A 27628-nucleotide genomic window follows, 5' to 3' on the forward strand; every position below is an offset into this window, starting at 1 on the left:
AACTTTTAACGTTTTACTTTTGAATTATCTTCTATATTAGCAGCTCCTGTTAGATTGACGACACGAGTGAGGTATATTCTTTTTGTTTTATTTTTGAACAACAAAAGTATCTTATCAAAGTTATCAATACAAAAATGATCGAAACTTATAATTGTAATACTATTGTTGAATTCTGTCAACAATATAAATATTGATTAATACGTATCTTAAAAATATATTGTAAAATACATATACATCTATATTTTTTTCAATGAAGGATAAAATGAATATATAAAAATCTCGATATTCTTAAATTATTTTAATACTCTATAATAAAAACAGTATTAAAATATACCATTCTTTTTTTTCGAAAATATCTTATTACATTTAGAATCAATTAAATTTTTCAAACTTATATAATATATTTTCAATATTTTATAAATAATATTGTAAATTATCGATCATTATTGTATTTTCTTGCCCTCAATTTATGCTATTTCCTTAATGCAACGCGATCTGTAATTTTTATACTTATTGATTTTACCTTTAGTGTAATAAACTCTTTTATACTCGATCCTTCTTTCCTTCGACCTCGATAAGATCCAAATAATCGTATCGAGTATTACGTACCTTTGACGCTTCTCACGATCCAGTAGATGTTAAGAATAGGAAAGATGAGAGATAGTTTCAAATTTTTTATTGCTTGAGAATACATCTATACGAACGAATGAGTGAGTGTAAGAGTGGATACAGAGGAGGTAAGGATATATGAGAAAAGCATAAAACGATCATTCCTTCTTACACTCGTTTTCAACTTGATTGAACTTTCTCATTCTAACTGCACGGTTGCAAGAATGGCCAAGCTATGAGACATTCACCACGAAGAAGTCGAAGGAGCTTCCTTTCCAAGAAGTAAACAAGCTGATTTTATCTACATAATGGAATTACGTTGGCGCACGTAATGCGGGAGTGGCTCCTGTAAAAACGAAAGATCACAGCCTTGACTGAGAAAGAAAGGAAGAAAGTAAAAGGAAGAAAAGAAATAAGGAAAAAAGAAAAATGCTTTATAATGATCGAGTCGCGACAACAAAAAAGCCAGAACAATCGTTTTTTATCTTCTCTTTTAGATATATATGCGTTAACGAATTAAAACGTCAAAGGAAACGTCGAATTGTTGCTCTTTTGAATACTTGAGTAATCAAATATTTTTAAATACATCTTTCCTCGTCCTTTGTAATGCTACCGATTTAATCGGATGAAAAATAAGAAACATATTCTGTCAGAAACAGTAAATATAGAAATAGTAACGTTTTTGAAGAAAATAAACTATATTGTATAGTCTTGCAATATAGGGAATCCTCAAATAAATGACTACGTCACTGATCGGCGTGCTTTCATCTAACTAGTAAATTTTATTAATGATCAAACATTGCGTGTGCGTTGTTTAAGTGAAATAACGTAATTGACTATTTTACAGTTTCGAAAGATGTATACATTCCAAAAACCATTTTAATATATGTAGCTGAAATTTAATAAAATAAAGGAAAATCAAAGAAAGCATGAATATCTCTTTGATATTTATACAAAACTACAACAATGAGAGTTCAATGCAAAGAAAGCTGTCTAATTTTCATGAAAACTTTGCCGATGGATTTTAAATCAGTCCGGAGCTTTACAAGCCCTACAGTTGGACGAATATTGGATTAGATTATCGCAGCAAATATTCTGCATTGTCGACCGAGCAAATTCACTCCCCGTTGCTATCGAAATTACGGTTATTAAAGCTCAGCGATATCGCGAACCACCGAACAAATCCCTCGATTAAAATCATAGACACGTATGTATACGTGGCTTTGATCGAGATTCGATTCGTATAGACGGGGAAGAGAGAGAATGAGAGAGAAAGGGAGAAGAGAGAGAAAAGAGATTTGATCGAACCAACAATGGACAATACATATACTATAATGTTTATCTAACGATAATAATTCATTGTTATTATTGTTATTATTATTATTATTATTATTGTTGTTGTTGTTATTATTATTATTATTATCATTGTTATTATCAGTAGAAACTCGAAAATGATGTACATACGTAGACAGAACGAGGAAAGAAAAGCGCTCGGAAAAACGAGGTCTTTCCGATTTAGCAAACTTTCGTGAGTTTTCATTAGAGCTTCGAGAGCGTCGTACCAACCAAGAGTGCTGGAGGGTAGAGAGAAGGACCGACCGAAGGCAAGCTGCTACTCTCACAAATCCTGATAGGGGAGCGTTATGTAGTCGTAAATCCCGTACTTGCAGGTGGAATAAATTTCGGAACATTTCCTCGTACCATCGACCTTCTCAGCTTCGGCGTATTCCTTGTGAAGATCGACTTCTAAACGTGATGAGGATGGTCTGCAAAAGAAAAAAAAAGAAAGAATGGAAGAAAAACGATAAAAAAAGAAAAAAAAAATTAGATGTCCTCGTTAAAACAAAAACAAAAATGTTATGATTTTTCAATTTTATAGAAAAAATAAAAGATTCGAATTTATCGGAGCAATTTACAATTAAAGGATAAATAATTCAAGGACTTCTATTATTCTTCGTCGTATACAAACTGGTTTACTCATTACGTCGAAGAAACTGCGAATATATCTGGAATATATCAAGAGACACGTTAATACACTCACGTGAACAGGATTCTCAAAAGATCTCCAAGGACACCAGCATTGAGCTTCCAGGGCAGTCGTGTGGTCTCGCATATAGATCTGAGAAGGCACTGTCGAGCCGGATAGCCGATTCTGGAAGCACGTAACGAACGATCCATCATCTGGTTTCTCTTCTTCAACTTTGCTATAGAATACGGCGGATAGTAAAGCGAGACAAATGGGGAGTTTTTAAAAAGCTCGGACCGAGAGAAACGCATATACGCGGATCCATTCCGTGAACAAATTCTTTCTCTTTTCTATTAAACTCTTGGACACGAGTGTTACTTTCTTCCGTCGCTTGATCTTTCTCTTTATTCTGTACGTGTATCTATTTGCGACTGACGAATGACGAGAAAATTGGATCAAATTTAGTGAGAAGAATGGATAGGAAGAAGCTAGTGTGTTCTTGATGAGAAGATTGTTGTACTTACTTAAACAGTAAAAACAATACTCACGAAAAATGAGATTTTCTAAGATTATATACGGGATATCTCGCTTCTGATCGATAGGATTTCTGTGTGACGTTAAATCGCTTTGATTGAAAAGAGAACATTCACTTTGAAGTGTCACGGGATATAGTATAATTAACGTCAAAGGGATATAACGGGAAGTTGGATGAAAAATGACTTTTGTTCGTCCTTTGAAGAATCCATCTATGTCAGAACACAAGTATCTACGGTATATGTATATATGAGACTGTACTTCTCTTGGTCGAGAAGTACAGAGAAGGAGAGAAATTTCACAATACAGGTAAACAACAAACGAATCTGATAAATAGAATACAATAGTGAATTCTCGAAATTAGGTAATTAGAATCTCTGTAATGTTCGTTCAATTGCCTTTTAATTTGGTGCACACAAAAGAAAATGAAGAAAAGAAAAAGCTCGCAATACGTAGTCAAAAGGAATCGAAAGGGAGAAAATAAAATGCGTATTATTCGTTGCGAATGATCGATTTTCTCGAAGGAAAATTGACGATGTTATGCGACAATCGGTAGACGTCGGAACGACAGATTTAATTACTCCGTTCGATAGTCGATAGTCACGAATACCCTTCTACAAGACGATTCATCTTATCAACTTCGAAGATTGATTAACGTTACTCTTCGAGAATCCATTCGAAGCAGTCGCTGTCCTATCTTCCTAACAAGGCTCCTTCCGATGAACCGACACATTCGTGCACTAGCCTGATGAATCTCCCCTTTCTCCTCTCTACGTGCACGACTCTCCCATGCTTTATATACCTTCTGTCCTCTCTTGTCTATATATGTATACGTATGTGCGCGCACACTTGTGTGTATATATATATATATATATATACATGTGTATGTGTGTGTGTGTATGAAGGTGAGCGCGCGCATTCCCTTGTGTGTGTACGTACGAAGCCTAGCGTGTTCCGCGACAGATGCGAGACATTTAAATTGAATTTGGCAAGTACGAGAGATTTGCATACTGACGTTATACCATCAGACGGTGAGTTGCACCAAGATCTCCGTCAGAAGGTCGATGATGCCAGAGATATTAAAAGACTCTTTGTAATCTCTGAGAGAGAGAGAGAGAGAGAGAGAGAGAGAGAGAGAATATAACTCGTTCAATATGTCGTTATACATGACTATACAAATTTACTCAATTACCAAGAACATTTTTCTTCAAATTATCTACCATCGAGATTTCGTTCTATAACAACGTAAACAAATGGTGTAAAAAAAGTAGAAATAAAGTATCACGCGTGTGAGAAAATAAATATCACGCGAAGTTCCATTCGTTTTGTTAAAAAAAAATGTCTTCCATATTAAAAAAGATTTAAAACAGAATAAAATTATTTGAAAATAATTATTTACTAAACTAACGGAACTTTTCAATAAATCTAAGATAATACTCGATCGTTAATCGTTAAATGCGCGTTTCGTAAAGAACAAAAAAAAATGATGTCAATATTTAATAGTTGTATCTTCAAAATACTATATATCTACGTATATACTATATCTCATTATATTTTTCCATAAATTATCAAAGGATAAATGTTCAAATCTTCTCAAGCGAAAGAGATTAATCGTTTAACTGAGTCCAAAGTTCAGACGATGAATACCAGTCCCGATCTCTACCGCGATATCAACAAAATTTACATCCTGAGTGGTGCTTTATAAAATTAGTGTCCTTCGAAGGTCTATTGCGAGCGAGATATCAAAGACTGTCTCGACCTTATCCCGATCTACCCAGGTAAAGAGAACGTTCTATTTAATCTGTATTTTAAACGCTAGATTACACTGGATCGTTTATACTAACGATTTAAATTTTGATTCCAACATGGTATAGACCGTGGTGCGATCTATGCTTTTTCTTTGCCTTTTCTCTTTCCCTTTGACCTCTAAGTCGATATCATCCTTCGTCGGCAACTTATAATTCGCCTCGAAGAAAAAGGCAACGGACATCGAGTACGTCGTGATTGGATCGTCCAAAGGTATTGCGAGGGCAAAGAATATCTAGAAATGAAAGAAAATTATAATTATGTATATATATATATATATATTTTTTTTTTTTCAATCTCTCACAATACATAAATTTCGTCCACTTGAGATTAAAACTATTCCGAGTTGCTCTCGAGAATATTTCTTGCTATATCTGTTTACTACGTTTGCAAGTAGCTGTAATGTATCTGAGAGCATAGTTCAACTATCTGAAAGCGATTGCGTTGTATAATATTTTCAAAACGATGGAATATTATTCTCAGAGAGCTACATATTTTACGGAAATACCAATCGATTTCATATCCTGAAAGTAACTATTGGATAATAGCAACACAAAAATGTCTGCAAGAAAAGAATGAAGGAAATATGAGACCTTCAAATTATAATATATACTTACAATAACAATACATACATATATGAAATAAATTCAATATTAAACAGATGAATGTTAACGTTATCTCATGCTTATCCTAAAACAAACAACAGAACAAATAAATCTAAACGGGCATAGGCGAATCTCGAATAGATATTATTCTGAAAGTTGCTGTCTCAGATAGTAACCTCTCAACGAGCATGTTAATGGCTATCCGAGAATAAAAATTTTCTACGTTGTTTTCAAACGTATACAAAATTTGAGAGTACTCTCGAAAGCAACTATTTGCAAGAAACTCTCAAGTGGACGGCTGCTTTAAGAATAGGATCTTTCAGAGAAACACTTCTATACGAACTTTTCCATATTCTTCTCTCGCAAACTAGAACGTCTTCTTTAAAACTGAAGCCAATGATCGATCAGTGAAGCTTATGAAAATAACGCAAGCTATCCTAAGGGAAGGAAAACGAGAGAGAAACGAAGATGAGACGAGATGATGCACATATAGGGTGTTTTAATTAACTCGAAAACCTTTTGAAATATCTTCGTTGTTGTTGGTAGTGATATAGGTATTGATGTTATGAAAAAAAAATATTCGAAAGAAAGTATTGTTTGATCTAATAATAGTAATATTGTAATTAAGTAATTGTACTCTTTTCTAATGATAATAATATTGTGATTAAGACAAAAGATGATCAAATGATCATCAGGTATTTTTCTTTCTTCTTTTTTTCTTTTTCTAATAAATTAAATCAAACAATTTCTTCCTTCGATATATTTTCGTATCATCAAAAGCAACAGAGATATATATTTTAAGTATATATATTCAACTTAGGTGAAACACCCTATATATAGACGGCTCGCTTTATCTTCGAATCGAACGAACCCTAAAGACAAGCAGGGATATCCTCGAGTATCTATTTTAAAAAGACACAACCTGTTATGTAGGCGTACCAGGCTATCCCCCTTCATATTCATCGACAAGTTATCGCTGTTAACCGATAGGATCGAACAACCGGATGGCAATAACCAGAGAAAGCGGAGGTCGAGAAGGGTTAGTTAACTCCTTTACTTGTTGCTTTCTCGACATTAATGAGGGACAACCAAGAAACCAAGCTAACCTTCTAACATTAACCATCCCTCACCATTCGTTCGCTTCATCTTTGTCGTAGTTATGTTTCTACTTCTGTTATAGTTAAAATAGAGTAGGGGAAGAATAGAGGTATAAAAAAAGAAAAAAAAAAAAAAAGAATAGAACAGACAGATGATACTTTGTCTTTACTCTTATTACTTATAAACCACGTTGAAAGATTATTGTAAGATATGAAAGAATGATAAGTACAAGAGATTCGTTAATTATTTTTAACAATAAATTAATTAACGTAAATTATTTTTACAATAGCACATTTTTAAAGATACATCATTTGATACACACACACACACACACACACATATATATATTAATTATTAATTACAATACTATATTAATCATGATAATTAATAATTATATAATAAAATTATATATTATAATGATATATCGGATTATTATTATCTTTATATTACTTATAGTTATGTCTATCAAATTATATTATTGATTATACACAAAATATAGCTACATTATACGTATGTATATATATATATATATATATATATATATATATATATATACATATGTAATACATACGTAGTAAATACGCAATGATGAGGTGGCTTGATAGGATTCCGCCACGAGTAAGCTGGAAAATAAAGTTGCGGCGGATTGCGATTAAAGCCACCCTCGCGTTGATTACTAAACTGGACGAGCTGGTAGTTCGCTGGTAACTCGTTGCCTGCCTGCCAGTCTCGTCGACCAAACCAGCCGAAAACGGAAATCGATGGCCTCGCTTATCAACGGCCACTCTCCTCTCTCTTCTTTCTTTCTCTCTCACTCTCTCTCTCTCTCTCTTTCTCTTTCTCTCTCTCCCTCTCTCTCTCTCTCTCTCTCTCTTTCCCTCTTTCTCTATCTCTTTAAGTCCCTCCGTTCCGTCGATCACACTTAGAGGGTGAGAAATCAGTACACTCTAACCGTACCTAGCGAAAATAATTTTATTTTCGGTTCATTAACACAGGGGAATCCCAATTTTCTCTTGAAAATCGTTTATGATTTAATTTCCTCTTATATATAATTTCATTCAAATTTCGTGCGATAAATGAATTTGATCGCAAATACTTTAGAATATTTCGTTATTAAATGTCACTGTAACTTTCGTATTCTTCCTTTTTCTTTTCTCTCTATTTTTGTTTTGAAGATTGTATTGTTTTACTTTTTTTTTTTTCTTAAATAGTTCTGCATCTTATAATCGTCCTTTTCTTAGTCTACTAATTTGTTCTTCGAATTGAAAATAATAAAGTACTCATTCCATATATTTCTCTCTTTCTCTTCTAAGAAGAATCTTTATATTCTGTCATTTTTGTTCTGTCTCGATCGTTAGTATATATCAATTTCATTTCTCGTGATCTATATAAATAAACTAAATAGTCATGTAATCTTTGAAATCCACCCATTATTCAGTTCACGAATATCAACATGAATAAATGGGATTTACGCGATAGGAAATATACCTACATAGGAAATTTCGATTTTACAAATTCGATTAAGCGAATTACAAAGTGTGTACTTCCGGCCGAAAGTGCGAGGCTTTGAATTTTCCGATTGAAAACGACAAAGCATTCATTAAAACATCGAACGCGTACGGGAATCATGTCGGCGGCATATCGAACGACACATCGTTCCTCTCTGTACCTTTCTTCTTCTCACTCTCTCTCCCTCTCTTTCTCTCTTTCAAAACACACACACACGTACACATGATGCACCAACTGCATTTGCAATATTATCGCGACGCAATCAGGGCACGCGGCGCGCCGTAGTTCAAAATGCCAAACGATATTACGAGCCCTTCGTCACTAGCAAATACGTACGGCAAATAAGCGCCGCCCGCGTGTACGCAAATATTAATTAACAAGCCAACGCGTTGCATTTGTCGCGTGGACTGTTCGAAAAGGCAGATCGAGCTCAGACTTTGAAGAACAAAGTGAAAAAATTTTAGCTACTTTGTGTATTCAGACCTATTTCGCTTGGCTTTTCCGCGATAGGCAAAATCGATAAAGTCCAATTTATCGACCAAGACAATTGTAAATATTACTACTTGATTTTTGTCATTTCCATCGCTTATGCGATTTTTTTAAATGACTGCAAATTGTATCTCGTTGATAAGTAACTTCATTTTTGAGTCAATCTGTCTGATCGTTTAAATCAATAAATGAATAATATACATGCAAACAATACTTCTGTAATAATAGTTTTAATTTTTTATAAGGATTTTCGACAGTTTCAATTAAACGCTAAGATAATCGTTTGTTACAATTTTTGTTATGTAAAAAGCATAAGAAATTTTCTGAGGTTTTTTTTTTTTTAAAAAAATAAAAACATGTCAGCGTAAATATAATGATAAATTCTCACCCCCATTTCGCTTTCTTCGGGATAAGAAAGACTCCTGATATGACGTCGTACAACTTCCGTCATATTTCTTCCCATAGCATTAAACGAAATAAGAAGAAGCGAGACGACGAACCTGAAAAAGAAAGATAGACGAAGTTAAAAACTATTTTAAAAAGCATCGACTAGATCGATCTGATCGATCTTGATCAATTTTCATTGAATACTATAATTGTCATATAATCTTCCGTAACGAATATCTAACGACTTATCACAGAGTAAAAATCAAGACGACGATGTTTCATTTAATATCTCAAAGAACAAATCTATTCCCACTAACCTTTTCCATTACTTGTTTTAATTGAGAATGGTACGCTTTATTTACCATTGCTGTGGAAAGATATTTAAAATTGTCCAGTCCATTGTACTCTCTGCTGTCCGCAGCAGGAGGATCGAAAGACCGCGGGTCATGGAGAAAGAGAGAGAGAGGGGGGAGGGAGAGAAAGAGGGAAAGAGAGAGAAAGAGAGAGAGAGAGAGAGAGAGAGAGAAAGAGAGAGAGAGAGAGAGAGAATGGAAACGATATTTCAATCTTCATTCTTTTACAATTTTGCTCTTTTTTCCCCACCGTGGCGAGCCGATGGGTAATCCGCATATCGCGACGAACGGTAGATAGATTTCCTTTTGAGGGTATTGGAGGGAGTGGCTGGTGATAACGCTGGCATCGTTGGTGGTGAATGTATGAAGGGTAGGTCATGAAAGCAACGAGTTCGAGAGAAAGAGATAGAAAGAGAAAGAGAGAGAGAAAGAGAGAAGAGGCAGGTTGATTGTAACTGGTCGACCAGACCAAAGAGAAATTGCATTTCCTACCACGTATATCGTCAACTCTTGCGTCATTTCGTTTAAACAAACCGCGTCCATTGCTGCTTGGTATGGAGGCTTTAGTATGACCAGCCTCGCCAAAGAGGTGCGGAACTCCCTTTTTGGTAGATTTACCAGCCACTTTGATTACGCTCTTGAAAATAATCCCAACTGGAACCTATCTCGATGAGAAAGTCTGTGATGCTTTTCCACATAACCATATCTCCATTTCTCTTTAACTATTATTTTTAATATACATAGATATATACAAAATATAAGGTATCAACTTTATCCATCTGAATTATTTCCTTTATTTTCAATATCACCAAAAGATAGCTTATAATAAATTACGTATTTCTTCATATCGTATTACACACAACTTTTGTATATAACATTTTGGTATATTACTGAAAATAACAAAAATAATTCAGATGGATAAAATGAATGCTCCACCCTGTATATATATATATGTATCTCTCATAAACTCTTGTTGATACACTGATACATATGCATAGCATGATTATATTACATCGCGATACGAAAATCGTTGGATCCTGCGTACTCTGTCTCCTTAAGCAAGTACCACGTCTGTTGGATTAATGATACGACAAGGACTTTACCTTGGTTTGGTAAATAAATAAAAGTAAGCTTTTGGAAATGCGCCGAACGATTATGCATATGTATGATACTATTCGTTACTACGATAACACAAAATGTAAATCCAGCAAAATTATGTAGAACGTTGCTATATGTATATTTCATATACTTGTTTTTTCGTTTTCTTTTTCTTCTTTTGTATCACACGATATACGTAATATTTTTTTTTTTTTTTGAATAGAAGAAAACGCATTTTTTCTATTTAAGATTCATGATATGTCTCCGTTGATCTCGATACTAAATATAAAAGTGACAAAGCGTTAATAGCCGTGTACGATTTTTACGATGCGAAAGAACTTCTTAGACCAGCTTTGGCTTCTAAGCTTAAGAACTCCGAGGACTTGTATTGAAAGGATTTCGTTGTTCCACGAACGAGAAGAACGTGAAGCCGCAATAAAATCGTTTCAAGTGCCACGATCGGTACCTACTCGACAAGCGTTGAAATTGATGATAATGGAATCACTATTGAAAATTTTCTTTTCTTTCTCTTTCTCTTTCTCTCCCTCTCTCTTCTTCTCTTCTTTTCTTCTCTTTCTCTTTCTCTCCCTCTCTCTTTTTCTCTTCTTCTTTTCTTCTCTTTCTCTCTCTCTCTCTCTCTTCTTCTCTTCTTCTATTCTTCTCTTTCTCTCTTCTATAAATTTTTTAGCATTTTATACAAACGATAAGATAGTAAGCGTTAAAAACAAAAATATTTCGAAATAATAGAAATAAAATTCTATTATTTTCCAATCCGCGCATTTGTTCCCCCTAGACGTTTATTTCAAGCCTATCGAACTGTTGTTTTCGAAAAACATTTGCGAACGTTGTAAATGCCGCTTATGTAATTATTCCGCTCGCCGCGACGAGAGTTTCATTGATATTTGCCCGATCGAATTATTTTGTTATTTTTGTAAAACGATCCGATGGTTCGCAAAAATTCTCTACTATCGTAACGTAACATTACGTAATCTGTTTGGTACACTTATCCCCGATATGGATATCGATATCGATTTTTCTTCTTTTTTCTTTTAAATTTATTTATTTGTTTAGTTTTTGTTGTTTTTTACTATACATACCTACGTAATAGGCATCGACACAAGGGAAACTTTTATCGCGATAAGTATTTCCATTGCGTTAACTAAACAAATATAACGAACGTTATTCTAATGAATATTATTTGAGTTGGAACTTTAAATTAAAAAAAAAAAAAAAAAAAAAAAAAAAAAAAAAATAGAAAAAAGGGAAAAAAAAACATCTATTAATTTGAAAAATAATATGAAAGAATCATTGATAGGATAGTAAAAATAACGATATTTTCGAAGAAATAAAATAATATCAAAATATTCCTTCAAGTTACATTCACGTGAATCTTTAAATTTCAAAATGATACCTTTTTACAATTAAAGACTTAAGGGGTGGGGTTTATAGACGATCGCAAAAAGTTTAATAAAATTCTTGAGTCATTATTTTTTTCTCTCTCTTTAGTCCCTTGATACTTTTACCATAACGTCATGTTATAACTATAATCGTTACATAGCTGGAAGATAGGGAAAAGGGGAAAAGAGGTGCTCGTAAAGAATATAATTATTATCAAAATCGATCGCTTATATAAAAGAAACGATAAAGATCAAGGAAAAGAAACGATCATTTCGAAAGGAACGACCCATCCATTAGTAATTTTTTCTTCGTTCCAATTCTCTCTCCCTCTTTCTCTCTCTCCCTCTCTCTCTCTCTCTCTCGTTCTCTCAAACTTGTATCTATCTATCTCGTTCTAACCACATAAAATCGCAGCAAAGTTCCATTCCGGAGAAGCTTCCCGTCGGGAGAACATTCTGCGGCAGACACCTTGATTACAATCCCGGAGTAATTCCCCGTGTCCTTTCACCGAGTAAAGGGCAATCGTGGAAACGTCAGTAAAAACGGGCACATTTATATTTTTCGGAGGGCTTGGCTGCCTAGCTGCCTGGCTGGCTGCCTGCCTACCTATCTCATTCGCTAACAACCCTTTGCCAACCAACCCAACGTCCTCCAACCTCTCTACTCTTATATAATCGAATTCTCATCAAATATTTAATAAACCGTTCTCCAGCAGTCTTTCGAGAATTTCGATTCGTTGATTCAATTAAGTCTTATTGATTCTGCGATCGATACTGCACTCAATGCTCCAATGATGAGACGAAAAGGGAAAAAGAGAGAAACAGAGAGGAATATGGAAAGTAATTTCTTCATTAATAACTCGTAATCTTTTTCTCGTTCACGATCTCTGAGCTATCGTATTTAACTCTCTATATAAGAAAAATATTTTTTGACAGTGAAACATACTTCGGATAAATTCGGATAAGAAAGCATCGACTATAGTCCTTGAACTTTTTTATGATTTTTGTGACATATATTATCGATATTCTCTGCAATTGAAAGTTTTAATACATACATGTACTCTTTCTGTAAAAGAAATTTATCAGAGTAACTGTCGTTATTGAAATAAAGTTAAACTAAAACTTCGTCTGAACAAAAAAAAAAAAACAATCAGAGAGAGGGAGAAAGAAAAAATGAAAAAGATTTCATTTAATTTCTGGAAGAAACGTAAAAAGCTTCATGAGAGCACTGATTAATTAATAATAAGAAAATTGATAGTATAAGTATGGAAGAAAAGTTGCTCGTGGTAGTCGTTATAAACTAGAAAGGGCTATCATTAATTGTAGAAGAAAGTAACGGGTTACGACTTCTTGATGAGGGTTAAACGTACCGGCGTCTATATATCTTAACTATACACTTATATATACATACAAGACATTGCTGTAAAAATATTAAAGTATCTGAGTTTAATTGTTACTCCACTTAAACTTTACGTTTCTTAAATGATCAAAAAAAAAAAAAGTAATAAAAGATAACGATTAATATACAAAGAAATTATAAAGAACTATCTGTAATTTATTTAAATGTATTAATAAATATTTTTAAAAAATTGTTCAATAAACCGAATAATTTGTTGTGTTAATAGAACGCCACGTTAAGAGATTACGTAGGAATGTTGTTATGTGCTCTACGAGGAAAAGTCAACAAGCAAGGGCAAAATCCTTTGGATTTCTGGATGTCTCGTTATGCTGAACCCTACCAAAGCAAGCAAACGAACAATGTGTAAACAAATCGAAATCCACGCTTTTGGAATTCTCGCACGCAACGCGTCCCTTTCGTGTTTCTAACGATATCACGATGATGTTATAGGATTTAAATTAAAGAATTTTTTCAATTTGTCACTCACCCGATTGGCTTCATTTTTGGCAGGAAGAAGAACCCGTGATGGACTGACGACTGAAGTGACAAAGAAATCAGTGAACCTCGCCGAGCAAGCACATTACGTAATCAATTTGCAACCGACTAAAGAATTACTGTTTAACGTGTTCCTGAGGATAAAGAGACAAAACTCGTACGTACGTTCTAAATGAACGAATTCATTGAACCATCTTTGAACCAACCGGAATCTCTTCATAAGAAAAATAAAAGTAAAAAAAATTAAATAGTTAACGCTCGGTCGAACACAATCACATTGATTTATAAAAAAGAAACTTGTCGATTATGAATGAAGATAATAGAGTCAAATTCATTAAAATTTATTAAACTGTCCTACTAATTCTGAAATATATACGTACGTATATAAATAGTATAAGTCGCTTATTATTCAAAGTAAGCTATTATAAGCAGTTAAAAAAATAAAATTTGTACGTACCTTTTAAGTCAATTCAACTTAATTTTAAATTAAACGTGATAAATATAATATATGAACGTTTTTCTCATTTCAATTCTTAAAATATACTTCTTTTTCAATAGCTTACATACACTCTCTCTCTCTCTTAATACGTCTTATATATATATATATATATCAGTATATCATATATATATGATATATCATCTTATATATCATATATATATCAGTGGATTATAAATCCCATTTTCATTGGAATCAAGCGATACAATGAAAACTTGGTTGGTTTTATGACTTTGTAGTTCGATTCGTAAGACTGGTCAGTCTCCGGGGTGGAAACGGCCAGGGAACTGAACACCACCTGACATAGCGTTTCCTTCGAACATAGTTATAGAAAACTCAATTTAGGAAAACCATCCGATGGATTTCCGATCTCGCGTCGCACCGTATACGTAAGTGAATAACATGTAACTGCCTCCGATTTCGATCGTTTCGCATTGATTCCTCGTTCTCCTCCACAAAAAGAAAGAGAGAAAAGGAGAGAGAGAGAGAGAGAGAGAGACAGAGAGAGAAAATCCGTGATCGTTTTCGACATCCTTTTATATGAAAAATAATATCGAATGGACTAGACGAGTGACATCTTATAAATCTCTAGATTTATCACGATATCCCGACAAAATTATCATATTTTTTTCGCAATCTCGATTTAAATAATTTTAAACAAAAGAAATAGAAAGAGAAAGAGAAAGAGAGAGGGAGAGAGGGAGAGAGAGAAAGAAAGAGAGAAAGAAAGATCAGAGACTTTTGTTATCGAAGATATGCTACACTCTATTTTTGTCTTCAACGACATTTTTCCAAATGTATGTCTAAATGATGTTCCTGTCAGTTTACTAGTATTCATTCTCTGCATATATACGTATAGGAATACATATCTACGTACATATAATATATATCTACATGTATATATGCCAATAAATTTAGTCGTGCGATATATGCACATACATTTTCATACCACGAACAGACCCATGTCGATCAAAGCACGCAAGGCCGGTGCTCCTCATGTAACTCGATTTGCATTGAAGATTTTAGCCGATCGCTTTTGAGCATTTTGGACGTACGGAGTTTCGATCTACCTTTGATTCTCGATTATGTCGCCCGGCATAACCGTTCGCTTTGCGAGTTAGAGAGACAGAGAGAGAGAGAGAGAGAGAGAGAGAGAGAGAAAGAGAGACAGAGACAGAGATGGAAGAGAGGGAGAGAAGGAAGATATACAGGGTGAGACAATAATTGTGATCTACTTGAATATCTCCGTTCTATTTAGAGATATGAAGAAATTTTGTTTATAAAAATTGTACGGAAGGGAACTATAATATGGCAGTAATAACATTTTCTAGATGGACGTATAAAGGATGTATAAAGATTAATTTTATTTTATTTATTCTTTTTCTTTTTTAATAAAATTATATATTCTTAATTGCATTGGTCAATGTAATTCGATATATATATTAGGGGGACCGAAAAGTAATGTCGCTTTCTTAAATTAAATTCAAACGAATAAATTTTTAACAATTTTTAACAATTTTTAACAATCAAATATCGACATGCGCAGAAACGACATTACTTTCCGGTCCCGATATATATATATATATATATATATATATATATATATATATATGAGATATTTTAATTTAAATATTACTAAAACATGTAGAAATATGACCAAAATTTAGCAGGAGTACTAGTACGGAAGTAAAAACGGTTCTTATCTTGCCTCTTTATTCTGCGCTTACGTATAATGATATAAAGTTAAGCGCAGGATAAGCGCAAGGTAAGTGAAAAGAAAAAAGAAGAATAAGAGTAAGATAAGCGCTGATTAAGCGAAGAATTTTTATAATGAAAGGAAATCTTTCAACTTTTCCATCATTCAATTTCGTACATTATTGATTATTAATAAATCTTTTATCCCTTATTTCAACTATTTTAAATTTATGACATTATCGAAAAATTTTTAATTTAATTACAGTGATATCCTTATTACGAAAGAAAAATCTTTCGAGGATCTTTAAATTTTGTACATTGGCGACAAAAATATATTTTTGTAAATAAAATACAAATTTAAATAATTCCATTATATAATACTCATGTCCTTATTTAAGAAAGAAAAGAAAATTATTAACAATTATACAAATTATTAACAAAATTTATTTTATTATACCGATATTATTGCAATATCTAAATAAATGAAGAATAAAATATATTTGTAAATGGTGTTTGTTTTAAATCTATACAATTTTTCATTTTAAAGATATCACCTTCGAAAGATTTTCATTCATAATTCATAATTCATATAGTACAGCTGTTCGTAGTAATAATGGTAGTAGTAGTAATAATGGCCGCGTAAATTCTCGAAATTTATATAGATTAGTGTATCATTGATCCAATTTAAATTAAATTATATAAGTCAATTAACTTAAATATCTTCCACTTACATAAGAATTTCTCCAAAACTAGAAGTCGTAGAGATTTGGATCAACCACCATTCTAAAAGGCAGACTTCTCTTTATTTTTTACTTGTTAATAATTATTATTAATAATAAAATTAACAATTTATTATAAACAATTTTTATAAACAAATTCTTATAAATTTATTTTGCCAAAAAAAATGCAGATTGCGGCTGACTTATAGAATTACATAAATTAGTAAGTAATTAATAAATAATAAATAAATAGGTATAAAAAGTAAATTAGTTTTTTTATAAAAAAAAACAATTTTTTTGCATTATTAATAACCACATCTTCCATTTACAAAGGAATTTGTCTAAGACTAAAAGTCGTTGAGATTTGAATCAGACATCATTCTAAAAAGCAGACCTTTTTCTATTTTTCATTTTATTGTTAATAATTAATTAACAATTTGTTATAAACAAATGTAATTTTTATAAACAAATTCTTACAAATTAAATTTATTTTATTTTGCCAAAAAAGAAAGATCTTATTTTCGTGTCTGCGATATGTACAATTTTTATAAACGAAGTTTTTCTGTATCTTTAAAAAGAACGGAGATATTCAAGGTAATCAAAATTATTGTCCCACCTTGTATATAGAAACCTCTTCATTCCAATCTCCGTGTACTCCTCGAATGAATCGAACGGGACTCGAATAGGATTGGATCGATCGATCGCACACCAAATTTATTTGTTCATTGAGCCTCCTGCCATGAGTTCGAACTACAAGATAAATGTTCATAAGAGACAATAAGATCAGTTTCCATTTAATTATTCAACAAGAATTAAATATTCATGACAATTAAAATCATTTAATAATTTTTTATCGGAGAGAAATATTATTGTTTCACAATTAACGCTTCGATTAAATTTATAAATTTACACTCTTTTTCCTCTTCTTATGTTAAACTCGTCACTCCGTCATTTCTATGTTCTAAAATCGTTAAGAATTGTTTTACCGTATTTTATAAACGTCTATTCGATTTATATCCTGCTTTCGTCGAACTAAACGAGCTCGAGAGGAAAAGTAAAGAACGAAGGATCGATCGATCGTCGAGGCATCGACGCTTTTTCGTGCGAAGATTATCGGCAGTCCGGATAAGCTCGCGTTCTCAATCAACTTTATAGACGAACTTTATGGCCGGTCGATAGATAACCGTTTTAAAATCCGTAAAACGAATACATGTTCTTGAGTCGGTATAGATCACGTTCGTTCGCTCTTCATCATTTTCTAACTTTTCTTCAATACCGATAAATTAATTTGAAAAAAAAAAAACAAAACAAAATAAAACAAAACAAAACGAATAAACGATCCATGTTATTACTGAAAAAATATTGCGAAGCAACGTGATATAAAAATTCTTCTATAGCACTTTCCATCGTTAATATCATATTCATCGAATTTAGATCCCTGATATAGTACTCACTCTAGAGTTTTATATAAAAAAATAGCTATCATGATTCTCCGTTGAAGCTCGTTTCGTCGAGTAACGAAAACCTAATTCCCCTGCGGTTCATCCCTTTTCGGTTGTATATTCTGGCTTTCGAAGGACCCCGTGGAAATTGCACGTATCTGTTTAAGGGCTGACAAAGCTACTTTTACAAAGAACGCATCTGGGAACGGTCCGAGTTGAACCGACCTTATAAACGATCATCGAGAGAAAAGAAAAAAAGAAGGAGCAAAGAAAGGGGAAACTGGTGGACTGAAAAATATGGTACGAAAAAGAAAAGAGAGAGAGAGAGAAAGAGAGAGAGAGAGAGAGAGAGAGAAAGAGAGAGAGAATCATCTGCAAAAAATGTCGAATCGAGTCGAACGATCATATTAAACATAAAAAACGAATCATGAAATTCAAAGCGTCTTCGCAAAACGTTCAACTATTTGTTGGGTTATCAGTGGAAGAATAGAAAGTTGTTAAAAAGAGAAAGAGAGAGGAAGGGAAAAAGGGATGGAAAATATGTTGCCTGGCAGATGAGAAACTCGAGATGTCGCAACAGTTCTTTCCTCAACCACAATTTACTGTCCAGGAAATATGATCCCTCCATGAGGATCTCTGATCGAAATTGTCCTTTTCAATGGGGATGAAAATTTTTATAAAAACAAAAAGAGAAAGGAAATAGAGAGTTTTACATTTCACTCCACTTATCGCACATTATTATTATTATTATTATTATTATTATTATTATTATTATTATTATTATTGTTATTATTATTGTTATTATTATAATTAATATTTTTATTATTATTATTATTATTATTATTATTATTATTATTATTATTATTATTGTTATTATTATTATTATTATTATTATTATTATTATTATTATTATTATTATCATTATTATTATCATTACGACTGTCATATGATTGTATCTTGAGTAAGTATAAGATTCTAATTTCACTTTTCAACAGCCACGCCCTTTCCCTTTCCCTTTTCATTTTTCTCTCTCACGAATGTTTCCTCTTAAAGGAAACATTTTTTAAAAACCCACGAGAAATACATTTTTACTTCTGAGCTACATTCAAAAATTTACTCTCTACTGTTAATAACTTTCTCTTCAGCTACCATTTATGAACTCACAAAAATAAAATACACATCCCAACATACTAGTTCCAGAGTTATTTATTGTATTCGGAGACGAACTCATATTATGACCTGGTTACTTCTGAACCCAATAACAAGAGAGAGAGAGAGAGAGAGAGAGAGAGAGAGAGAGAGAGAGAGAAGGATTAAAATGTAGAGATTACTCGAAGGATAAGAAAACGAGACTGGAGCAATCACGACTTAACGATCTTTCCTTTCTTCTTCTTTTCTTTCTTTTTATACTTGCAATTCGTACAGAAAAGATTGATAGATCGTTAAATACAACATCTTTGTGTGTGCTTCAACAGTAATAGATAATACTGAACTAGTTCAAGAAGAAAGTTTTCTGTTGGTGAACATGTCGTAATACACATTTGGGAAAGGGGAAATGTTTCTTTGATATTATAAATGAAAAATATCTTACTAAGTGAGAATAAAAATAATGTCTTTCATGAAAATCTTATGAAATTAAATTTAAACTATTCACACTTTAAATAAAAACGAATATTCTATTGTCAAAGGACTTCGTTGTTAATGGCTAACATTATTTTAAATATTCCTGAACAATTTCTATCATTTTCATCGCATATATGCGTTTTTTGTGAATTATTTAATTTTTGAAATGCTTGCCACTTTGAAATCGGAAATCGAATCGATTCGGAATTACTCATGGATTCTCGCTGCAAGTAACCTCATTTTTGATATAAATTTTTAATCAATCCATCCAGCCGTTTAGACGGTAGAGTAGATACATTTACTCATACACACACACACACACACGCGCGCGCGCGTACATACATACACACACATTCTTATTTTACGTACGAGACGCAAAGATCTAAAAGAGATGGCAAAGATCCCAAATAATTTCGCGTATAATCGTCTATTTTACTATATCAAGAAAATAAGAAACTTTTCGGTTATGAATAGAAAGAAAAAAGAAACGAAGGTTATAAAAATTGTAGATCGAATCTTAACGATTGATTTCGCTGACAACCATTGAAATAAGCTATAATTGCGAAACGTCGAACATGAGCTGTGTAGACATGTCAAATACATCGACAATATTTTATTTATTTATTTATTTATTTATTTATCATATAAAAGAAAAAAATAGTCAAAAACTGTATTGCAAGTCCGAGTTGATATGCTCGACATATAGATCTAGATATATACGTGTAAAGAGCATGGAAGCGAAATTAAATGTGTCGACGGGAAACAGTATGGAATTGTCGTTCCGATCGTGAACGAATCTGAGTGATAAATGCATCGAACTACGCTACGGATCATTTGACAATGATATATACATGCATACATATATATATATATATATATATATATATATATATATATATACACATACATATATATATATATACATACATGTATATATATACACATATATATATATATATACATACATACATATATATATACACATATATATACATACATATATATATATATATATATATATATATGTATATATCCAATCCATTAAATAAATAATTTTGTCAAAAATATGTAAAATTGTAACATTCGATGAAAGGAAGTAAGAGAGAGAGAAAGAAAGAGAGAAAGAAAGAAAGAGAGAAAGAGAATTGAAATATCGATACAATACGATAAAAATGAACTATATTCGATAACTCTAAGCGGAAATCATCTGAAAAACATTCTATAATTGACCTAACATTTCATTAATCTTTTCGACCTTTTTCTGAGAGAAAAGTTGCTTGATTAGAGACACGATTGTCGTTTGTCGAGACGAAGGAAAAACTCTTGACAAAAAAGAAGCGAAAGAAAAGCAGCGTTGGTCAACTCAACTCGTCGACTTGACTCTCGTTGACTTGATTTATTGACGATGTCGCGTCGCATTCCTCGCGATGATTTTTTTTAATAAAAAAAAAAAAAAAAAGAAAAAAAAATTGACAAAACTAATTTATAGTTACAATGTCTCGCTTACGAAGAGGATTAACTCGACGAGAATTATCGATGAGATTGTAAATATAATAAATACAATATACGATATTTTATAACCAGAATTTCTAGTTTTACCATTTTTCACAGCTATTGGTTTAATTCATAAATCATTGCCGTTTTATTGTAATAAATTACTTATACCTTATATATATATATATATTTATATGTATATTATATATTATATATTACAGTAATAATAATTATACGTTTATATTTTCAGTATCGTTTGTAGCGAATTATTGTATACATATAAAACAAAAAAAAAGTGGAAGAAATGAAATGAATTCATACGTCTTGTAGCGGTCTGAGCTAACAATAAGCAACAAGTTTGAAAAGTAGATAATCGTTGGATCATACTTACTAGGAAGACAATCGAAAATCGATAATGGATAAGACGGCCGATAAGAAAACCAACGACCTTCGCATATGTGTGAATAATCGAACGTTGTAAATAAGTACTTCGATGGGGAAAAAATCGCAACATCTTGATCATTGTTATCTATCAGTAAACAAAAATGTGCATTTTAAATTTGTAAAATTCACTTTAATATCCATCTTTTATCTATCATTATGTTGATCATCGAAATAAAAAACAATAAAATGAAAAATTTACTCATTTCTTATTTCACAAAAAAAAAAAGGAAATTCGAAAGATACTAATTAGAAAAGACTAGAAAATAGAATGGTGTATGGTAGTTATCGTTGTTCGAAGGGAAAAACTTCGAAACAAAGAGGAAGTTCGAGCAACGTGAAATAAAAAATTTCTCTCGCGATCAGTAGAGACTTGGGGAACAATTCGGAAACGTCGTCGACGACATCGCCAACGAAATCGACGGCGTGAAACGGACGACGATGAGACGGTTAATTACGCGCTAATTAACGTCGAAAAGATCGTCTCTCGTTCGCCTTCTCTTTTTCTCTTTCCCTCTTTTCCATCGCCTAGTAATCTTTACGGACAGGAATGTAATTAGTTTTTCGAAATCAATGAGAACACGACGGCGTCGTGCTGTTCTCGTAAAAACCTCACGGAATTGCTTTTTACGTTCTCGTTCAACGAAACTTCCAATGGAATATCGTACATTCGATGAACGCGACGAACCAGTCGCGTTGAGTACGTGGTTCAATGATAAAAAAAGACCAGAGCTATTTGGAAGATGGTGGGAAACGGGGTGTAAAAGGGGTTTTAGAGGAGGTTGCTAGTGAAAATGGGGTGGGTGATACTCGGGAGATGGGACGCGTCAATGTACGAAAACAATAGAACAAAAATGGCGGGCCGAGCGGAAAATTTTTGACCTCTCAACGATACCATTCTCGAATGGACTAGAGAATTTTGTCAAAAATACTCGCGAAATGATACGAATGGCAGTGCTGTTGGATAAACGGGGGCGGGGGATCAGGCGGAGAGGACAGGCAGAGTGTGGAAACGTGGAGAAAAGAGATTGGCTCTCGCTTCCGCGAGACAATAAAGGAGAATCCGAATAATATTTTCTGGCCGCGCTTCAACAAAAATAATCTCCTCCTCTGTGAGAAGGAGATTAAAGACGACGAGTCTCGAGGCTGCCGGTGAATCTTTTTTCTTTTTCTTTCTTTTTTCCTTCCTTCCTTCCTTCCTTCCTTTTCTCGTTTTTTTTTTCTTTTTTTTTTTCTTTTTTTGAAAAAATCCGAATAGCACGAGAAAATATTCTCACGGTTATACATATTATATCCACCATACATATACTTGTATATGTGTATGTTTCTACGTTGACGTAAGAAATGAAGAGGATCATGTTAGAAATACGGAGTTATTCCGCATACAAAAATAAGATGTTACATTATCTGTTAACACGTTGAATATCGTAAGAATCACAGATGACACATAGAAATACTGAAAGTATACTTTAATAAAAGCATAATGTTGAATTTTTTATCTACTAACAGTTATGAAAAATGTATTAAATGAATACGATAATCTATATAAAATCATATCGGGAGACAATTTCTGTTATGTTAATTTCTGAATATATAAAAAAAGTTTTCTAATTAACGTAAATTATGAAAAAAAAATTGTTTGGATCTCTCTCTCTCTCTCTCTCTCTCTCTCTCTATCTATCTATCTATCTATCTCAGGTCATGATATGACTAGTATTCATAAAAGAAAGAGAGGAAGATCAAGATAGATGGACAGTAAATTAATCAGGTTAAACAATGAGATTTCCACAAGTGTTCTTTATCGTGTTCAGCTTTCTAAAAAAGAAGATTGACCTACGACTCTCTCTCTTTCTCTATCTCGAGTTTTCTCACTAGTCCAAGTGTTCGCTTAAAAGCGTTAAACGACGAATCGACCAGCAGCGAGCCACAGGACGATTAATTTTGCAAATTAAAACATCTTCGTCGAGAGACAGCCGCTGAAAGAATTGTAATTCTACCATCGTGTCTTACAATATCCTCGCTTTTTCAATTATCCTCTTATTCCGACATCCGCCAACAGCAGATCGTCATGCTAAAGCATACTCTAACTTATTCAACAGATTTTTTCGACGAATCTTTTGAGAGATCGTCTTTGGTAGAATTCTTTAACGATATTATATATATATATATATACAAAATATTTCAACATAATACTTGTGAATTAATTATTATAAAACCTATCGATAATTATTATATTCTATTACATATTAATTAATTACAATATTTTAATATTATATAATAATCTTAATATATGAAAATGAAAATAAATAATATAAATAATCATCGTTACATTAAAAAAAAAAAAAATATTATTAATTCAATCACAATTTCATATAAATTCGATATAAATAACTCTTCTGACGAAGCGAAGAGTATTAAGAAAACTTGGAGGAAAGAAAGAATCGGACGGCCAAGCAAATTTGTCAGGGTGGAAGCTGAAAAGTACTTTGAGAATGAGGTTGACCAGCCAAAAGGGTTGATCCTAATATCTCCGAAAATGGGAAAAGACGAAAAATGAGGTAAAAGAGTAGGAGAAATTTAATGGTACGCATTCAATTGCCGTTCGAGTCCGAAAATTGCAGTACGCCCCGTTGATATCATCCCGATTACGTCACCGTGCGGAATAAACGCTTTCCGCGTAGAAGCACGCGTGCGCATTCATACATATATATGTATGTACGTCGTAGCAGAGATGATCCGAAGGAACCTTTTGCCGATGAAATACATACCAACGATTCGTTTGCGAAAAGACTACCAGCTACGTGGCTGGTAAAGTAAATCCTTTACTCGACGTTAACTCGACTCAAGCTCGACCACGAAATCGGGTTAATCGATTTCCAGTTATCTTCTCCCTCTATACTTTTCCTCATGTATCGCTTGCAACATCCAAGCTAATGATTTTTTGCATCATCTTGCACCTCAAGCTTAGAGAAACTTTGAAACCTCTTCCCTCAACGCTTTCTTTCATCTATTAGTATAAATCTATTATTAGATACAGACTAAATAAAAAATACAATATAAAATTTCTTGTTAAATAATATGATTAGAACAACTTTTTCCGATAATTTGATCTATATAATAAAAGAATGTGAAAATTGTGTAATAAAAATTCTATCGAAGCATTCGTATCTTCATATTCGTCTTTTACAAAGAGAAAAATTCTATATGAATGCGATACCACCGCAATTTCAATGGAGTATCGAGACCCATTGAAATGCGATCTCGACAAGTTATCGTAGTCGGCATCGTAAACGAGCGATCAGGTCGGTCACATTAATCCCAGGCAAACCGTAAATCGTGAGAGGTGGCCGTTACTTGCGTAAGTAAGCTCATAATCGTTTCGTCTGCTCCCCGAGAGAGAGACAGAGACAGACAGACAGAGAGAGAGAGAGAGAGAGAGAGAGAGAGAGAGAGAGAGAGAGAGAGAGAGAGAGAGCAAGGAAAAGGATGAAAGGGAAGTTCAAAGAGGCGCACGCGCCCCCGAACTTTGGAGAAATAGTAGACGAAACTAGTCTGACGTCACCCACGGCGCTTTTACCCACCCTGGACCACGGAATGGCCCGGACTCGCTATTTAACGTGTTTACTCCATAGCCTCATTGAAGTTTCGAAAACGTGTCCTCGACTCCACCGACTTCAAAGACGAGTCCTGTCGTTAAGCCGTTTGAATGTTTGAAGAACAAACGAATCTAACTTTCATTACTTTCTTTTCTCTTCTGTTGGAGGGAATATTTGAAAATATCTTTATAAATTTTACAACGAAATTATCTATAAATTGTTTTGATATTTTGTCGATTTTCAAATTCATCAAGTTGAAATTTTCTATATAAGAAAGAAAAAAATAAACTTAATTACAGAGATTTTAATCATCGTGAGATTACCACATCTATAATAATAACCCTTGGACTACAATCTTTTTATTTTCTCTTTGTTAATCATATCCTCTCGGTAATGAGCAATTTCATATTGACTTTCTTTCGAATCCATTGGAAAGCTATTATTTTATTAATCTCCGGTTTTAAAATGAATTCTGCCTAATAAATAAATCCCTAGGATAACTATAGTCCGATCCAGAAGTAAAAAAAAAAGTAAAAGAAAAAAAGAAAAAGGAATAAGAAAAGAAAAAAAAGAAAGAGATAAACCGATGATAATAGACTCGAAGAAATACATACCTACGTTTGATATTCAATTTGAAGATTTTTTTCACCGTATCCTCTTCGGGAGTACCCTCGAACGTATACGGGGTCATCGGGTCGTCACTGAAAAGGTCGCGATTTAAATCACATGGGCGGGGCTGAAGGTCCTGGATATCAACCAACAGTCGCCATCTGGAAACCGTATCATGAACCTATCAGTTATCATGGAGGGATTAAAAAAAAGTAGAAGAGAACGAAATCTCGAAAAGGAAGCGGTAAAATCCTGCATATCGTAGTTTCAAGCAGGTAATAAAACTCTCTTTCTCTTGAAAAATTTCGCTTTTTCTGTACTCTCTCTTCTATTTTGTATGTATATGCGTGTGCGTGTGTGTGTATGTCCGTGTGTGTATGTATATATGTATGTATGTATGCATATATGCATGTATGTATGCATATATGTATGTACATTCTTGTGAAAAATAAGAGTTCACGCACGATATACATTACTTTGCTATGTGCATCAACGGATTTATTCTTTTATCCATGCTTACATTCCAACCTTTGATCTCAAAGTGAGTTATATGGTCCTTCATCATTTTTTTCCCTTCGCACAATACCAATCTCTCCGCTTCATTACTTTCGAAACGTTCAACCTCCCATTTTAAAATTTACCTCCTTCCTTTAACATTTTATAGATGATAACGTTTTTATGAAACGCTCGAGACTCATCAAATAATTTATCTTAGATGCAAAACTTAACAAATTTATAAGGAAACGTCGTTAGAAATTTGTAGGAGCAAAAAAAGAAGTGATTCTTTTTTTATGCTACTTAATATTTAGTCTTTTATATTTATATTTTTATTATATATACTTAATCTTATTAGTAATTAATATACTATATCAATAATAAAAAAAATATTTCGAACCTATTACTATTATAAATATAAGTTAGCATTCTAAAATTTTAGATAATTATTAAATAGATATAAATCCTGTAATTTCGATTTTTGATACGTAATTTTTATTGTCTCCTACTATTGTGAATATATATCATCAGATCTTAAGTATATATTTTTGACAAAATTTCGAAAAATAAAGCAAATACTAATGTATAATAAATACACAAATATACGAATATCACCAAAACCAACCATTTCATATATCAAAAATTCATTTTATAATATAATATAAAAAATCCTTTTTATAATAGACTTTTCAACATTAATCAAGTATCTAATCAGATACAGTGAAAAAGTTACCTTTAATGATGCCTTATAATACACTATAACATTATTAATTATTTTAGAAATATCATTCGAGTCTTCAAAATTTGATCGTCAATGATCAAAAAATAAACATATGATAACGTTAACATGCTATCTATCATATTTATCTACATTTAATCGAAGCTTACCGTTAAATCACCAGCCGTGTTATATCCTGTACGCTTGTTGATGCATGTCTTCGCAGCGTTGTAAGCGTCATGATGTTGTTGACACGTATGGTTCCGCCAGCGATGTAGTTGGCCCGTGTATTATACGTTGTTCTATTAGAACATGTTCATCGAACCCTCAAATCGAAATTAATCGGAACAAGGCTTAGTTCTTATGGATCGTGATGTGAGGTTGACGAATTGAATGGTAGTAAGTCAAGTATAATAACATAATATATATTCTTATGATACACTAATTATACTAATAAGTCATGTTATGTGATCTATTAGAGTTTTGAACTGTACTTTGGTAAAAAGTTTTTACTAGTACCTTGAGAGTTATTTAGCTACTAACTATCCGACAAGA

At 32.7% G+C, this 27628-nt stretch overlaps 1 protein-coding gene across 7 annotated transcripts; it reads right to left on the reverse strand.

Moving 5' to 3' along the window:
* Positions 1-352: 352 nt before the first annotated feature.
* On the reverse strand, positions 353-27567 carry LOC124953682. 7 transcript variants are annotated; one of them, XR_007102291.1, is made up of 7 exons: positions 27244-27567; positions 25866-26021; positions 9005-9116; positions 4954-5150; positions 2651-2761; positions 2176-2375; positions 353-955 (listed from the first exon to the last, which is right to left on the reverse strand). XR_007102291.1 is itself a non-coding variant. In XM_047505434.1 (6 exons), the coding sequence occupies exons 2-6, from the start codon at positions 25940-25942 to the stop codon at positions 2228-2230; spliced, it is 645 nt and encodes a 214-aa protein (XP_047361390.1). In that variant the 5' UTR covers positions 25943-26021; positions 27244-27567; the 3' UTR covers positions 353-2227. The 7 variants fall into 7 exon arrangements, 1 of the variants encoding a protein (XP_047361390.1); XR_007102290.1 differs by having other exon boundaries at positions 2172-2375; XR_007102289.1 differs by having other exon boundaries at positions 2074-2375.
* Positions 27568-27628: the final 61 nt, after the last annotated feature.

Source organism: Vespa velutina, chromosome 13 (assembly GCF_912470025.1).
Source record: "Vespa velutina chromosome 13, iVesVel2.1, whole genome shotgun sequence".
NCBI classification, from domain to species: domain Eukaryota; kingdom Metazoa; phylum Arthropoda; class Insecta; order Hymenoptera; family Vespidae; genus Vespa; species Vespa velutina.

Excerpts from the sequence above, each read along its gene's own strand:
- LOC124953682 (XM_047505434.1), bottom strand. The coding sequence starts at position 25,942 with ATGACCCCGTATACGTTCGAGGGTACTCCCGAAGAGGATACGGTGAAA. Across the intron at positions 5,151-9,004 it reads CCGAAGAAAGCGAAATGGGG|ATATTCTTTGCCCTCGCAAT; the intron begins GTGAGAATTTAT and ends TTTCATTTCTAG. Across the intron at positions 2,762-4,953 it reads TTGGAATCAAAATTTAAATC|AATCGGCTATCCGGCTCGAC; the intron begins GTTAGTATAAAC and ends ACGTGCTTCCAG.